Source organism: Gymnogyps californianus, chromosome 1 (assembly GCF_018139145.2).
Source record: "Gymnogyps californianus isolate 813 chromosome 1, ASM1813914v2, whole genome shotgun sequence".
NCBI lineage: Eukaryota > Metazoa > Chordata > Aves > Accipitriformes > Cathartidae > Gymnogyps > Gymnogyps californianus.
Window position 1 is genome coordinate 185,127,613 of NC_059471.1, and position 15,308 is coordinate 185,142,920.

General features: G+C 39.4%; 1 protein-coding gene across 1 annotated transcript in view; it reads left to right on the plus strand.

Moving 5' to 3' along the window:
* The window catches only part of NELL2 (neural EGFL like 2), a 159,409-nt gene that overhangs the window by 141,751 nt on the left and 2,350 nt on the right, over window positions 1-15,308 (plus strand). Inside the window, exons 16-19 of the mRNA XM_050908420.1 lie at window positions 310-450; window positions 10,428-10,621; window positions 11,577-11,753; window positions 13,875-14,099. Coding sequence (XP_050764377.1) covers window positions 310-450; window positions 10,428-10,621; window positions 11,577-11,753; window positions 13,875-14,099 — 737 coding nt within the window. The remainder of the gene's footprint in view (window positions 1-309; window positions 451-10,427; window positions 10,622-11,576; window positions 11,754-13,874; window positions 14,100-15,308) is intronic.

Sequence of the window (15,308 nt, forward strand, 5' to 3'; positions counted from 1 at the left end):
ACTGTAGGCAACTTACACAGATGTCAGATTACCTATCATGTATTGTGACAAAATGAGTTGCTAATATGTAATCAGTAAATTGGGATTAGCAGAACCTCCACTGTTGGCAGGACAAACACCGTTAGCCAAGTCCTTTTATGGAAATGATTCAAAACTTTACTGCAAATAATTCTGGAAATTCAAGTGTCAGTAATGAAGATAATTCTGTGAAACCCAGAAATACCAGAGACATTGATCTTCCATCAGATGAATATAGCAATTTCCTCTGTGTGAATTTTCTCCTTCTTTTTTGTTGTTCTTACTAAACAGACATTGATGAATGCTCAGATGGCTTTGTTCAGTGCGACAGCCGTGCTAACTGCATTAACCTGCCTGGTTGGTACCACTGCGAATGCAGGGACGGCTACCATGACAATGGGATGTTTTCACCAAGTGGAGAATCCTGTGAAGGTCAGTATCTAAAAAAGGTGGGGTAGTGTTCTGACTCGCATTGCAGTAATGTCTAGTATCTCTGACTGTACTGGTCAAGTATTGTCTTGGACACTGTATCAGTGAAATTTAAACCTTGACTCAAAGCAATTGTAGTCTAAATAAGCATCATAAACAAAAGGCAAAAGAATATAAAGTATGAATATTTCTAACATATAGGTGGAGCATTAGTGGCCATTTCTATGATTTGCTAAGATAATACGTGAAGTCGGGCATGGTGCTTAAAACACAGTTTCTCTGGCCCTACATCTGCTTCTCTGCATTGTCCTTGCATAAGTGATTTCCCATGGGCTGATAGCATGCACTGTAATCTGTCACTCCACAGTAATCTGTTTATATGTCACATTCTTTATATGTAGAAATGGGCCTCAGTCCAGACCTCAGTTCCTCCACTTCATTCCTCATACACTGAAATAGTCTGTGATGAAAATATTTCCCATTGCAAAGAATGATTATGCAGCCCTGACACCTTTACGCATACCTGGGTTAATACTGTGGTGCTTCTCCTGTGCATAGGCTAACTGCTTGTAGAAAGTTGCCATTTGAAGAACAACCTTACAAACTGGGAAGCTCAGTGGACTTAGGGCTGGGGCAAGGTGCAGGGGACAAAGGAGTGACAGGGAGGATAAGGAGATGAGAAGTTTTCTTTGTTTATGAATGATGTTAGAGAGAACAGCAGGTTAGTAAGAAAACAGTTATTTTCAGATGCAGATCTCTTAGTATGGAACGTTATTCACCTCTTAAGATACTGTGTGCTGCTGCTCTTAAATAAGAGAACAACCAGTCTGTTTTGCCATGGACTACTTAGGGCAAAATTAGGAGCCTTTCTCCCTTCTGTCTCTGAGTGCTGAAATATTCAGTGCTTACACAGTGTGAGCTTTCCTACCTTGCTGTTTAAACTCACATTGGTGGGCTGCATCGGTCCCAAAGGGAAGCAGTTGAATTAATTTCACTAAGGCAGACACACAGACAGTTCTCCAGGAGCGAGAATGACCTTTTCAGTATCCCCATCATCAATACTTTATTTCAACACATTTTCACCACAGCTGAAAGCCTGTATTCCCAGGAGGAACCAGCGATTTGAGTTAGCCACTGCTTTCATAAGCTGAGCTTTCTTTGTCAAGAACTAACTAAATGTCAGTGTTAGCTGGCCAGGCGTTAGGACAAGAAGGTGCAAAGAAGAAGTTGTGATCCCTCTGATTATAACGTTGCCCTTCTGTCACTCGGGGCACAGGTAATACTCTAGCCAGGCATTTATGGAAATATTCTCAATACCCCAAGTTTCATCTTCAATGTCAATATAACATTTGTCTCGTGTGTTGAAGACAGTGGTTTGGCACATGCTATCTCAAGAGATATACATGATACAAAGTGACTCTGTTAAGATGTGTGCAAACAAGCAACAATTAAGCAGCAATTTCTAAGCAAATGAAAAGCCGAGGAAAAAAAAATATGGGGATTGCTACATGTATGCAGAAGTGGCAATTATTAGAATGTTTTGACCTTTTCTACAAAGCACCAACAGCTCTTTATTAAACATACACAGAGGATAACAAGTAATTAGAATTAAATCACAGATGCCAGGAAACTATCTTCATTGCTGATAACCGTAGTCACTAACAGTGGAACACTTTCAGTTTGATTGATTGCAGCTCCAAATTTTGGAATGCGTAGCAACTTGAGATGGGGAGGAAGGTTAGATATTTTATTAGTCTTACTACATCACTTGTTATTGGATTGAAGCCTGTGACATTGTGTCTCAGACAGAAAATAAAACCTGAAAAGGCATGAAGAGACTGCCTAAAATCCATTGCAGTGTGGAAAGTTGAACTTCCAGAAGCAGGGCACAGTAGCACAAAAGCAATTGGCTTCTCTGCTGTCAGATCTTTCCACTGTGAGAGATTCCCCTACTGGGTTTAAAGACATAAGAAAATGGATTTCTTTTGTCATTTCTTCAGTATCCCCTAGTTAGACGTGATTGGATTGAGCTGTTGGTGGATGGTCTTTGAGATACTCACTGTAATGGGGAACAGCATCCAGGCTGTACTAATCTCAGATTTCAAATCTCAGTTCTCCACTTCTCACCTTCAGCTGTATGAGCTTCTTGCTGTATCCAGGACCAGTGTCCTCTGAAGCTTTCTGGCTTGTGCAAGTGCTACAGCTTGCAGAGCTGTAGAAGGAGCAGTGCAGAATTGCATAGAAGAAAAACTGGTCCTGCCTTGATTTCTTGGTGGAACAAAGAATTTAAACCTCATGGGGATTAGGTAATGTTCTTCGAGGGCTTGTCTGTTTTGCTTTCTAAGAGGACTACTTCAAAGTAGTGTTTTATATAGAGTGCCTAATAGGCTTGTCTTGGGTTCATCTTTTGTAAGTTTTAGTTGCTTTGAAGAAAGTTCCCTCTTTTAGTGGGGAAAACCTTTAGAAGCCGAGGAAGTGTGGGTTCAAATCTTTTCTTTCTTGATTGTTCTATATGGTCTGCCTCAAGTCTGGGTCTGTTTGTGTCCCCTGGACATGTGCTGATAGTACTACAGAGAGCAATTCTGTGATCAGTGTCAGTCAGCTCCTTGTTTCCTTCAGCAAAGCCTCCAATTTTAAAAATTCCGGTGGAAACACCTCTGTTAAGATCACAGAGGCGCAGGAGCATTTCCTTAAAAACCTTATTTTTACAGAATACCAAAACTGCACCTACCCCTTTTGCAGGAAATGGTCCCGTTAGGACATAGTACTAAATATTCCTAGCTAGAGGTGGACTCCTTGGTAGCATTAGACTTTGTCAGTGCTTGATAATGAAATAATAATTGCTGAATTGCCTGTTCTACACATATATTGACCTTGGCTACTGCTGCTTCTTTGGCATGACTGAGAATATTGAGTATTTTGACTAATGTACTTGAATGCAGAAATTCATAATCCCATTTTATTGTACCTACAGGCAATGGAAGACCTAGAGATTCCTTTGCTATTAGTTTTGCTTCACATTATACTCCTGGGTAGACCTGTGGTCTCTATAACAATTACCGAGAGAAATGATGGGAAATGCAGCTGTAGGGCTTCAACCTCTTACCAGCACTTGCTGCTTTTCCCTTGGAAATAGAATTATGTTATGCATCATCGTATTTCCAGAAAAGTGGTGAAAGATCAGCTGCTTAGTCTTTGAGAACTGCATGGCTTTAGGAAGTCTTAAATTTTATATATATGTAAATATAGCATTCAGCATGGTATATTACCTGGTACCTTCCTCTTTGCCCCCCTACAGCTTTTCTTTATAGTTTCTTTACACAGTCTTATTGGTGCTCTGAAGGTTGTCTCTCAGGTATCATTCTGTAAAAGAGAGCTAGGCTAAGATAGTAGATATTGCAACCTCAGGCTTGATTGCATTAAAAAACTGCAACCACTGAGGGCAAAATCCTAAAATAAGGAAGTTCAGGCCCAGTTAATATTTGCTCTGCATTTCTGTGTAAGATCCTGATTCCTTTGAATTTGTCCCCTGCAATGTCTAAAAGCTTCCAAAATCAGCTGAAGAGAGAGGCTGTATTGGTTTGTACCAGAATAGAGCAGGTTATACCTCATCAGTTGTTGGACATTTTGCATACTTCCACGTCCAAAGAATAGCTCGCCTAATTAATGCAGCCCCTTAGGACTTACCAAGAGTATCTGGCAGGTACCAGCTGGTGTTGATACAGAATATGAGATCAACGTACTTTCACTCTCAGCAGGTACCACATTCTTTAAATGAGACAGGTGCAAATGAAAGGATTGGAAAGCATCAATCCAGAATGCCCAATTCAAAAAGGAATCTTTTTTGGTTGTAAGGGTTTATCTGTATGTGAAATCACAGTTTAGGATTTCTGTTCTGAAATGTCTTGTTATGTTTTTCTTCTGCCGTTCTGCTTCCAGAAGTAGAATCACTTCCTTCTCTGTGTGATAGATCAGGCTGCCTGACAACACAGAGGGCTGGGTCTCTACTTGAACAATATTTTCCACAATCCAGGATAACGTGGGATGGAGGCATATTACAAGTCTCAGGATGCTCCCCAGCCTTAATGAATGAACAAATTCCAAAATGGTCACTTCAGCATCCGTGTCTCTGGATCTGGAAGGCAGAGTAATTGCTGACTGTCAGGACGTCTGAATTTATCTCACAGTACATCCAGTATTTTAACTAGTACATGAAATTTCTTGTAGTTGAAAAACCGCTGTCAGTTTGGAGTCCTACACTTAGATCTTTCTACAGTGCTGGTAATGTTTAACAGAAGCTTTGTTATTGATAGCACTTAAGGAGACAGGAAATAAAGATTCACTACTCTTCAGCAGGAAATCTTACTAGCACTCGCAAAGCTCCATCAAAATCCTTTTGCCTTTATTCATGATCATAAAAGGTCAACGAATAAAGTGACTTTTTTTCCATCCATCCCAAGCAGAACTATAGGCATTAAGACTTCATTATTGAGTTTGGGAACCCAACTTAAGCATCACCAAACAGAAGGCAGATAGAGATACACATTAGTATTTAAATATTCTGGAGCGTGGGCAGAGTACAAAATTGGCAGAGTTTCTCATCTTTTATAAAAGGACTAATAAAACAGAAACTTGACCACTACATTTTATAAGACAGTAATTTGAACACATTTACTGTATCAGGAAACAACATTTCTGTGAAGCTGGTGTTACCAGCATCTGAAGTCTCAGCTCTTCATCCTCCACATCTGCTAAGCACTGACAGCTGGCTTGCATGAAGTCACAAATAAATTATTCACAATTCACCTGCTCTTTGAAGAATGATTACATCAGTCAATAAATTTACTTAGGACAGAGAACAGAAGCCAAACTTTCTGCTCAGACAAGCTTGGGCTCCCTATCAAATGCACTCCTTCCTTTTTTGCCTTAAGCAAAAAGTACTCAGGTATCCTGATGTTGTCACCTTGCTGAGCTAATGCTACTCCTCAGAGCGAAGGTAACTGAGAAGCTTCAGTTGCTTCAGAGCAGCGGAACTGTCCACCCTCCCAACCCATCTCTTCCAACAGCGTATTTCTCAGTGATACAAGTGTTCATCTTTTCTTTACATAGATGACACTCTAACTGATATCAGAGTGATTCTGGTAGGAAACCATGTCTGAGGGAGACCTTTTGGGGATTTATGTGAACGTCCTGCACGTAAGTCTAGATAGCTCATCAGAGGAGGGGAAGTTGCAACTTTCCATCAGCTATATCAGAGTGGGTCTCTGAGCCCTTTGTCACTTCCTAGCAAGGTGTACATGGGTTGTTTTTTTTTTTAATTGTGCCGTGTTTATGTTCCTTGTGAGTTTTCTCATCTGTCGTTATCAATATTGTATTTGTGGGGTTTTTGTCCAAAATATTACTGAGCTGTCATTTTTTTAGAGTTATCCACAGTAGCTCCAAGATCTCTTTCCAGAATAGATCTAAAAGACTGATTTGATTTCTGAACGGGTATTTCCCCATGCACCTTACAATTGAGTCTCATCTGACATATTATTGTTTACTCAGTCAATATCATGAAATACTTCTATATTTCACTGTCAATTTTTTGGTTTTAATACTTTCTTATCAACAGTCTTTTTCATCTCACTGTTCATCCATTCCTTGAGATGACTAAGTATATTGAGCAGCACACATTCTGGCACAGATTCTTGGGGAACTTCCGTGGGACAACTCTCCGCTGTGACAACCTGACCATTTGTTGCTGCCTTTTGTTACTTACTAATTAACCCGCTATTAATCTGTGAGTCAACAACCTCTTTTATTCCATGGCACATAGTTCCTTTAAGAGCGTGTATTATGCAAGGGAGCTCATGAAGTTTTCGAATAAAAGTATTACAGTATATGAAATGTATCCCCGCTTTAAAGTCTTTAATTAGTATAGTATATGTTTACTCTGAATCTATAATATAGTATCTTTAAACAATCTTCTTTCTATCTGAAAACATGTTATCCTTTTGGTTGCTAGTTTTAATTCATCTTTAAAACTTGATCATTTTAACATAATTCCCTCTTTGAAACTAAGCACTACCACAGAGATTTTTGCAGTCTTTTAAATTCCTTTAAGGATATTGAACTTGCATATATTGTGGTCACTGTTGGTCACCAATACAGAGTAGTTGCTCAGTTGAGACATTTTGAATCAGAACCTGCACACTGCTCAGGGCCAAGTCAAATGGTGCTTTGTCCCTTTGGGATTCTTTGACTATCTGTTCCAAGAAACAGTCAGTAAATCTGTTATATACAGCCTTGGGTCACAACCTGGTGGGGCCATTGAAATTCCCATTTTTATGGAGTTTTCTGCCTTTGCAGTCTCTCAGACATTACAAATGGAGTTTAGTCATTCCAGGTACTGTCACCATTTTGTATGGCTTTAGTCCAGGGTTTTTCCTGTGTAGGCATGAAATTACTTGTGATACAATTAACTCCTAGCTTTCTGTAACGTGTATCACTACTTCGTCGTCCATAGTACTCTTTTGTCATTGCAACATTAAGTTGTACCCAGGGATGACGGTAAGAAAAGGGAAATCCTTAAAAGTGTGCCAGATCAAAGCTGCTGTAGTTTTTAGTGTAGGTTAGATAAATAAGAACTGGTCCTCAATTTAGCACTAGATAACTAGTTACATTTTGTTTCTGCTTTTTTCTGAGGCAAACCTCCAAGTCTTTTGAGACTTAATGTTCTAATGTCATAACGTTCAAGCTGCTTGATTCCTAAGCAGTGTGTTGTAAATAGCCTGAAGTGAATGATTTGTTGTTTGTTTTGTTGTGTTTTTTTTAAAAAAACCAATATGAGAGCGATAATATTATGCCTCTGTGGCTGGATATACTGGAAATATGCAACCTGTAATCCTCCCCTCTCCCTTTTTCAGACACAAAAGATCCAGGGGCCAGTGCACCCCGTCCATATGGTTATGGAAATTGGAGAGCTGGTTGTGGCTGTAAACAAAATGTCAGAAACATAATTCACCATCCATTATAAATCCAAAGTAAAAAAGCTGAACAAAGTTTTGCTTGGTGTGAATGATTTGTGTGCAAATTCTTTGCAGATAATGCCTGAAGTTTGATGTGGATGAATAATGCAAATGAGAATTCAGGCATGCAAAGTTTGTGTTTCTCTTGCTGCATTATAAACACACTGCTGTTTCTGATTAGGTTAGAATCAAAACGTAAATAGCTCCTGCTTTGACCAGGGATATTTAAATTGCCCTATCCAGAACATTTATTTTCATGAATTAAACAACTGAAAAAAACAAGGTCGGGATTTTTTGTAAGTTCTCCATATTGGATAACCTCGACTCAATACCAGAGTCAATGATGAAACCTCAATTTTCAGTTAATTTTCAATTTTCAGTAACACTGCACTAACCGTTACCGTGTTGAAAAACAAACCCCAGAAGCCTTTTTCTCATGGGAAAATTGTGAAATACACTTGTACGTAAGTGCCAAATGCAGACTGAGTGTTTATAGGGTCACCATTTGTTGTTTAAAGGAAACTGTTCTTATTTACACGACAGCTGAACTTGGTCCAAGTATCTCATTAAATATGGCTGCTTTCAGTTAAGTGGCCAGGTTGTTGAGAAGTGATATTATTCATTTATGACACTAGCTGTGACTGAAAGCTTTGTACAAAAGAGTGTTTTAAACAAATGAACACAAGAGTCGGAAAGTAATTTATTAAAAATGACTTCAATGATAAAGAGAATCCTGCTGTTAATCTGAATCATGAAACAGGATTTGTGTTTGTTCTCTTTATTGCATAACTTAAAACCAGTTAGACTGAGTATATGGAGATCTTAATTTTAAATTGCCAGATTGTATAACTTCCAGTATGAATTTAAGAGAAAACAGAGGAAGGAGAGAGCAGCTCTTCCATCCCTCTGCTCTGCTCAGACCAGCATCACTCAAACCATTCCTGTTAGCTACTTGTCTAAAAACTTTCAAGGCTGGAGATTGGCCAGCCTCCGCAGGGCTGTCTGTTCCACTGATGATGTATCCTTATTGTTCGGGTGGGTTTCCCTGTCTCATGTGCCTGTGACATTTCAGCTGCTCAGGGCCATGTGAACAGCCACACTGAATTAGGTTCATGATCTCAGTTATCTTCTGCCCTATTGCAACTGTGGCCGACTCCAGGTGTTTCAGAAGATAGCGAGGTAGAAGATGTGGAGACCTGAGATGATTTGCCTTTTCTGGATTGTCTGATACCTAAATAAGGGCACCATAGACCCTAATGCATAAAATGTAATCTCTCTTCCAAAGTCTGTTAGCATTGCAAATTGAATATTCTTGCTAGCTTTATATACTTTTGGCTATGCAATTTTTTTTCCCCCCTAACATTCTGTGGCAGTGAGTGTCATAGTTTCTTCATGCATTGTATGAAAAGTTATTTCCTTTTATCAGGCTTGAGTTTGTTGTCTTTGAGTTTCATTCACTGTCCCCCCTCTTGTGTGTGAGGAAATATGGAGAACAAAATCTTTCAATGTGTCTTCTCTGGAGTATTCATTATTTTTTTAGTTATATCCCTTCTTGCTGATGTTCTTTTAGAGATGAACAATCCATTTCTTCTCAGTTCTTCTCAAATGACATTTTCCTCAGCCTTCCCATAAGCCCTAGTAATTTTGCAATACTTTTTTTTGAGATGGTGCCACTGTTATTGCACACAGTATTTGAAGGAAACCCACAATGCTGCTTATTTATACAATGGAATTCTAATAATTTCCCTGCTGTTTTTCATCCCGATTCATATTCATGTTAGCAACTTGCTTATTTTTTTTTTGACTGCAGCCACACCTGGAATTGAAATGATAATTGAGTTATTTTGCTTTAAACTGAATATGCTTGAGGTGAATTGGAGGTTTCATTTCCGTTATTGAACCCAAAGCTGAGTGTTTTATTAAGTTTTTATGCTGATGGTGAAAGATACGTGCATGACCATATTGCTTATTTTGTCTTGTACTGGTCTGTTGGACAGTTAAATACCACAACGCTACTTTTTAATGAACTCTAATTAAGAGCTTGGGCCAGACTGTTGTGAAATTGTATTTAGAGTTGAACTCAGTGTATCGATATTTACAGTCGCCATAGATCTAGTCTTTACTCTTCTAGTGTTTTCCACGTTTTATCACATGTAGCTGTTTTCTTCATGCCCTGTCAAAGTTTTTTTCCCAGATAACTTTCCTCTGTGTGGACAGCTGAAAGTGCTAAATAAAGACTATTCAAGTAGAAGTCAGTGTGTGCTGCTAGTTTGCCCTTGCAAAATAATTTTGTGTACCTTGATGAAGTAGGCCGTTAAAGGTACTCTTGAATTCTTTGAGATAAGATTGTTTTGAAGTCATTTACCTTTATTCACTGGAGACATTAATTTTTTTTCTTTATTTTCTATGCTAGACACAAGGGGTATAGATGTCACTGCAACTTGAATAATTAAAATATTCTAGTTTGCACACCCTAATAAATGATGCACCTTATGCATGGTGTGCTTGCTTAAATGAGCTTACAGGTCAGATGTCACCTTTTGCATTAACTTCTCAGCAAGTGAACTCAAATGTGCTAGACAGAGCCAGCAAAAGGTTTTGAAAACAACATTCTGCAGCTTTTCTTGTTCAATTGCACATGTGTCATGAACAGTTGCCACAAACTAGTGCTCTTTAGGGAGCTGAGAATTATTTTTGTTCTGTTTCCTGTGATTTCTTCATTCTAACTACCTTAATAGCATTCATTTAGAAAGATGTATAGAAAACCTCAAAATACCATGTTTTAAAAGTTGATGTGACTTGCAAAATATTTTTTGTGAACTTGTAAGTTATTTTTCCCCATTCTGGTGAAGAGCAAATTAATTTTCAGCTGAAGGCTTTAATGGCCAAGAATCATTTATATTGACTGCCAGAAGAACATTTTTGTTAATTGAATGTGGTCTAAGAGCCTTACATGGCATGTTTTTGCAGACATTGATGAATGTGGAACTGGAAGGCATAGCTGTGCCAATGACACTGTTTGCTTTAACTTGGATGGTGGGTACGACTGTCGATGTCCCCATGGCAAGAACTGCACAGGAGACTGTATCCATGAAGACAAAATCAAGCACAACGGTCAGATTTGGGTGCTGGAGAATGACAGATGCTCTGTCTGCTCGTGCCAGGTCAGTAGAAATAGAACTAGCTGCTTCTGCAAGATGGTGGTAGGGATGAAGGGAAGTGTCGTGATTCAAGTGAAACTCCTGTTTTAGCTGCCTTCTCAGGTGTGTTTGTGGTGCTACAGAAAAATGGAATTATATATTATATACGGTTTTGGGGAGAGCTTCTCTCTCTCCAATCTGCATGAGCAGAACTTCCACAGGAGGTTTATTATACGATACTGGGAGAAGGATAATAGGACTATTTTTTTAGCAGAGATGCCACCTGTGTTTTCTGGGTGGGAGTAACAGCATTTTCATGCAAAGAAACTGTCTGTCTAGACACATATTGGCGTTGGTGACTGACGCCAGTATCTCTAGCAGACGGCTATAAATAGAAGTAGGTTCTATATCTGCAGAGTAATTCAGCTTAGCTTTCTCAAATGTTAGCTGCGGGAGCCTTGATCCCCAGCTAAATGCTGATGGAGAATGAAGGCCTGATACACTGCTGACAAAGTCCTGAGCATTTCAGCAGCTCAAGTTTCATGGGCATGAACTTAATTTCAGACTACCTATCATCTTCCTTATGTGAATAATTAGAGAAGAGAGGGACTGATCTGGAAGCTTAAAACAAGACTTGACTAGCATCCGTATGAGAATGACATAAACTTAGTGCAATCCATTGAAATTTGACCGTTGGGAAAGACACCTTTGGGTTTCATCAACTTAGGTGAGAGCTGTCTGAAGATTGGTTGTATGAAGGATGTATACAAGACAACAGGGGAACTTTTTGGTAGTTACTGAGTGTGTATTGTGGTTTCTGCCTCCGTTTGAATTGTATTTTGACAAAGATATCGTATAGTGGAAAAACTCATGAGCTGCTAGTGGCTTAGAATCATGCCAAAAAATCAAATTTTGGTACAAGTACTGCTGGAGTTGGTCACATTTCTGCCATCGCTCTATGCCTGTCTTCCAACAACAGAGTGGATATGTGATGTGCCGGCGAATGGTCTGTGACTGTGAAAATCCCACCGTTGACCTATTTTGTTGTCCTGAATGTGACCCAAGGCTCAGCAGTCAATGTTTACATCAGAGCGGGGAGCTTTCCTACAACAGCGGTGATTCCTGGATACAGAACTGTCAGCAGTGTCGCTGTTTGGTAAGGCTCCTGATTACAGCAGCAGAGACGGGAGGGAAAAAGGATATGAGATATTCTGATCTGTGAATAGTTAGTTTTCATGCATTAGCATCCATTTAATTTCCTCTGGAGTATATGTATAATCGAAATCTGGTTTTCATGGATATTTGTCAGTATTGTCTAGTTCCAGTCAAAAATGCATTTTGACACAATAGACGTAATAGAAATTATTTAATAATGAAGATTGTTTTAGCAAAGAGTGGAGGTCGTTTGGTATGGCGCCTACACAGCAACACTCGTGTTCACTCATTCAAAGACTGATGAAGCTGTATAAGGAAATTCTAAATATGTATTTATTATCATAGTTGATAATTTTAAAGATGCCGATAGACTAAAAATTGTTTATTCATTCAGACATTCCGAGTAACAGAAAAAATAATAAGACTTGGTGCATTTTTCAAAATAGTGAAAGGGGGTTTGAAAAGAAAAATCTGTTAAAGCTTGTGATCTTTTTCCTAGGCATGTATTTCAGAGTCTGAGAAAAAACTATTCTGCATAATGCCGCTCAGGAAATTTCTGTGACAGAAAAAATCCCAAGATAAAAACATCTAGCTTTTATCACAGGTTATCTCCAAATGTAAAGCCTAGTCCATCTAGCAGCTTTCCCTTGTCAGAGTATCATGAATAACAGCCAGAAACCAATTTCTGTAGACACTGTGCTTTCAGTGTTACCAGTGCTAAAATCCAGTGAAATGGATTCCCAGGTGCTTCATTAAATGTCTTCAAAACCAAACAAAACAACCTACAGTTTGGGATCTCAATAGATGTCTCTTTTTTCAAGATGCTACTTCTGTAACTAAAGCCTGCTTTCTTTCAGTTGTCAGCGATTTTTTGGGGTGACAATGTATTGTCTACTCCTTGTACTGTCCATCACTACAAAAAATAAATTGAAATGTCAAGATCAGTGACTGGTTTTAAGACTGCTTTCATTCTTACCATCATGTGATTCAAAAAGACGAAAATTGACCCAGATGAGAATTTTGTAAAAGAGTAACTTCACAATACTTTCTGTAAGAGAAGTCAATTTTCAGCTATGGCAAATCCCTGGGAATTTTTTTTCAGCTTTTGCTCTGGAGATACTGAACTCATCATTCTCAAAGCCTTAGATACAGTTTTTGTGAGTAAACTTCTTTTCTAGGGCCAAATGCTATTCTCTTTGCCCCCCTTAAATCCAGACTTCTCAGTCTGTGCTCCAATGAGCTGAATAAGTTGGAGGTCAGAGATGGACCTGCTCCAAAAGAAATAGGCGTTAATGACTTCTGTGAAGTCTTTTCTTTGACCGATAGATCTGAAACTTTGGCCCTTGTCCAGAGTTGAAGGGAAGCTGACCTCAGCTTCTAGTAACTGACGTGAGTAATTAGACATCTTTAGATTTGTGTACAGGCGTACAGTAACTTCCCCTAAGAATATTCTGGCCTAACACAAGTCTCCCTTGACCTTTCCATACCCTGACTGTACTGAACCCATCATGCAGAAAGTGTGATTAAGTTTGGACGTTCAGGTATTCTGATCGTAACATCCTAAATGGATGGTAAGTGGGTGGAGGTCCTCTCACTGAAAACGCGCTGGTGTTCCCTGCATTGGGCTGCTGGTATCTTGACACCCTTAGTCCAGCCAATGCATTTGTAACCGTGCCAAAGATAAACTCTAGCCCATCCAGAGCTGAATTTGAGGGCTTTCTATGGCGAACCAACAGTCCAAATAGAACTCCAGTGAAACCGGAGATTTCGAAGCACTTTTGCAGTACAGCCCTGTTATGGCTTCTGTCACTTGCAGAAGCAGGACTTCACAAGGACATATCCATATTCTGTATTGCATGACGTTTATGGAGAATTTTGAGCTGCAGCTCGATGCAGAGTGTGTTGAAATAAGTTAAATCTAATACACTTCCTGAATAGCATGCAGAAAAAAGCACGCAACTTGCTGTGTCTCCCACAGGCATTGAATAGCAGTGTTCTCTGCACTGACGTCTAAATAGGACCAGATGGATAAAACTAGCCAGCTAAGAAACATACTGCTGAGTCAGAGGAATGGGTAATGAAAGAAGATAAGAGCTAATAATCTCTTCTTATTTGTAAACAGCAAGGTGAAGTTGACTGCTGGCCCTTGCCATGCCCGGAGGTGGATTGTGAATTCAGCGTCCTCCCCGAGAATGAGTGCTGCCCGCGCTGTGTCACTGACCCCTGCCAAGCGGACACCATTCGCAATGACATCACTAAAACCTGTCTGGATGAAACTAATGTTGTTCGCTTCACTGGATCTTCTTGGATTAAGCACGGCACAGAGTGCACCCTCTGCCAGTGCAAGGTAAAGAGCATAAAAATTAAGCTGAGACGGTTCTTTCCCAGCTTGTTCTGTGGCGTATAAATATTAATGTACTGAGTCTGGTCAGTGGATAGTTGGTGTCTACACTTGTTTTAAAGCAGCAGAGATAACAGTAGAAGTGTTCAGCTTAGTTAACTTTACTCTTGCATGTGCTAGAAGGATGGTTTAATGTGCTAGCAGGTCAGAAGCAGGACAACAGCCCGTGCTGCAGTGTGCTGTGGACACAGTAGTGGGCTTCGCTTTTCCACCAGGATAGCTCAGTTCAAGTTTGATCACAGTTCTTACTATATAGCTCCATGCTATCTTGAAAACATACGCAGTAACAAATAGGTATGTGAGACTAGACTTCACACAAGAAATTTGTTCTGTGTGATACTATAGTGTTATCAGAACTGATTGAATTGCTTTTTGAGAATAATTGTTTTGAGAATTAAAGGACTAGTTACATGGTTACATAGCTTTCTTGCTTTAAAACTAATAGTAGAATCAACATAATGTTTAGAACATTTAATAGTTTTTGTGGTTGAAGGAATTCATTGTCTGAGGAGAAAAATTAATGGCTATGGGCTTATGTGAATTCTGGCATCTCTTTTTAAAGATGCAGAAGAAAAGGAGATTAAAATAAGTTTTTCCATTCAAAATAAGCTTGTATGGTGAATTGTATTTTCCATAATCCAGTACTGAAGAATGACAAAGTGTTTCTGCAGTAGCCAAGGAGAGAGAGACAGCAGGATTAATCCAGAGATCTTTAGTTACTACTGAAATTCACAGTTGATTTTGATCTTTATCCTGTGTCCTTCCCAAGGAAGATACTTCCCAAACTCTAGTACATGGTACAATTAACTACTTTGAAAAGGTGCTCACAAAAAAATAATCTAACTTCAACACCTCCTTCTGGGAGAGATGGGGAGTAATAGATCACGTAGCAGAAGCTGTCAAGCATCACCTTCTTCCTCCGCTTTGCCTGATGCAATGCTGTGTGCAACAGCAGTTGCTGCTGTTGAGGCATAGTCCTTTCACGAGGGAAGTGGTATGTGCCAAGTCAGCATAGGCATTTGTCTTGATGTCAGAACAGGTTGGTGGTTGGAAGAAAATGACGTGACCTGACAGAGTGGCTAATGGTTAGAAAGCCAGCTGCTGCCCAAAGGATGTTGAAACAGGCTTACATGCAGAAACTCATACTTTTGGGGT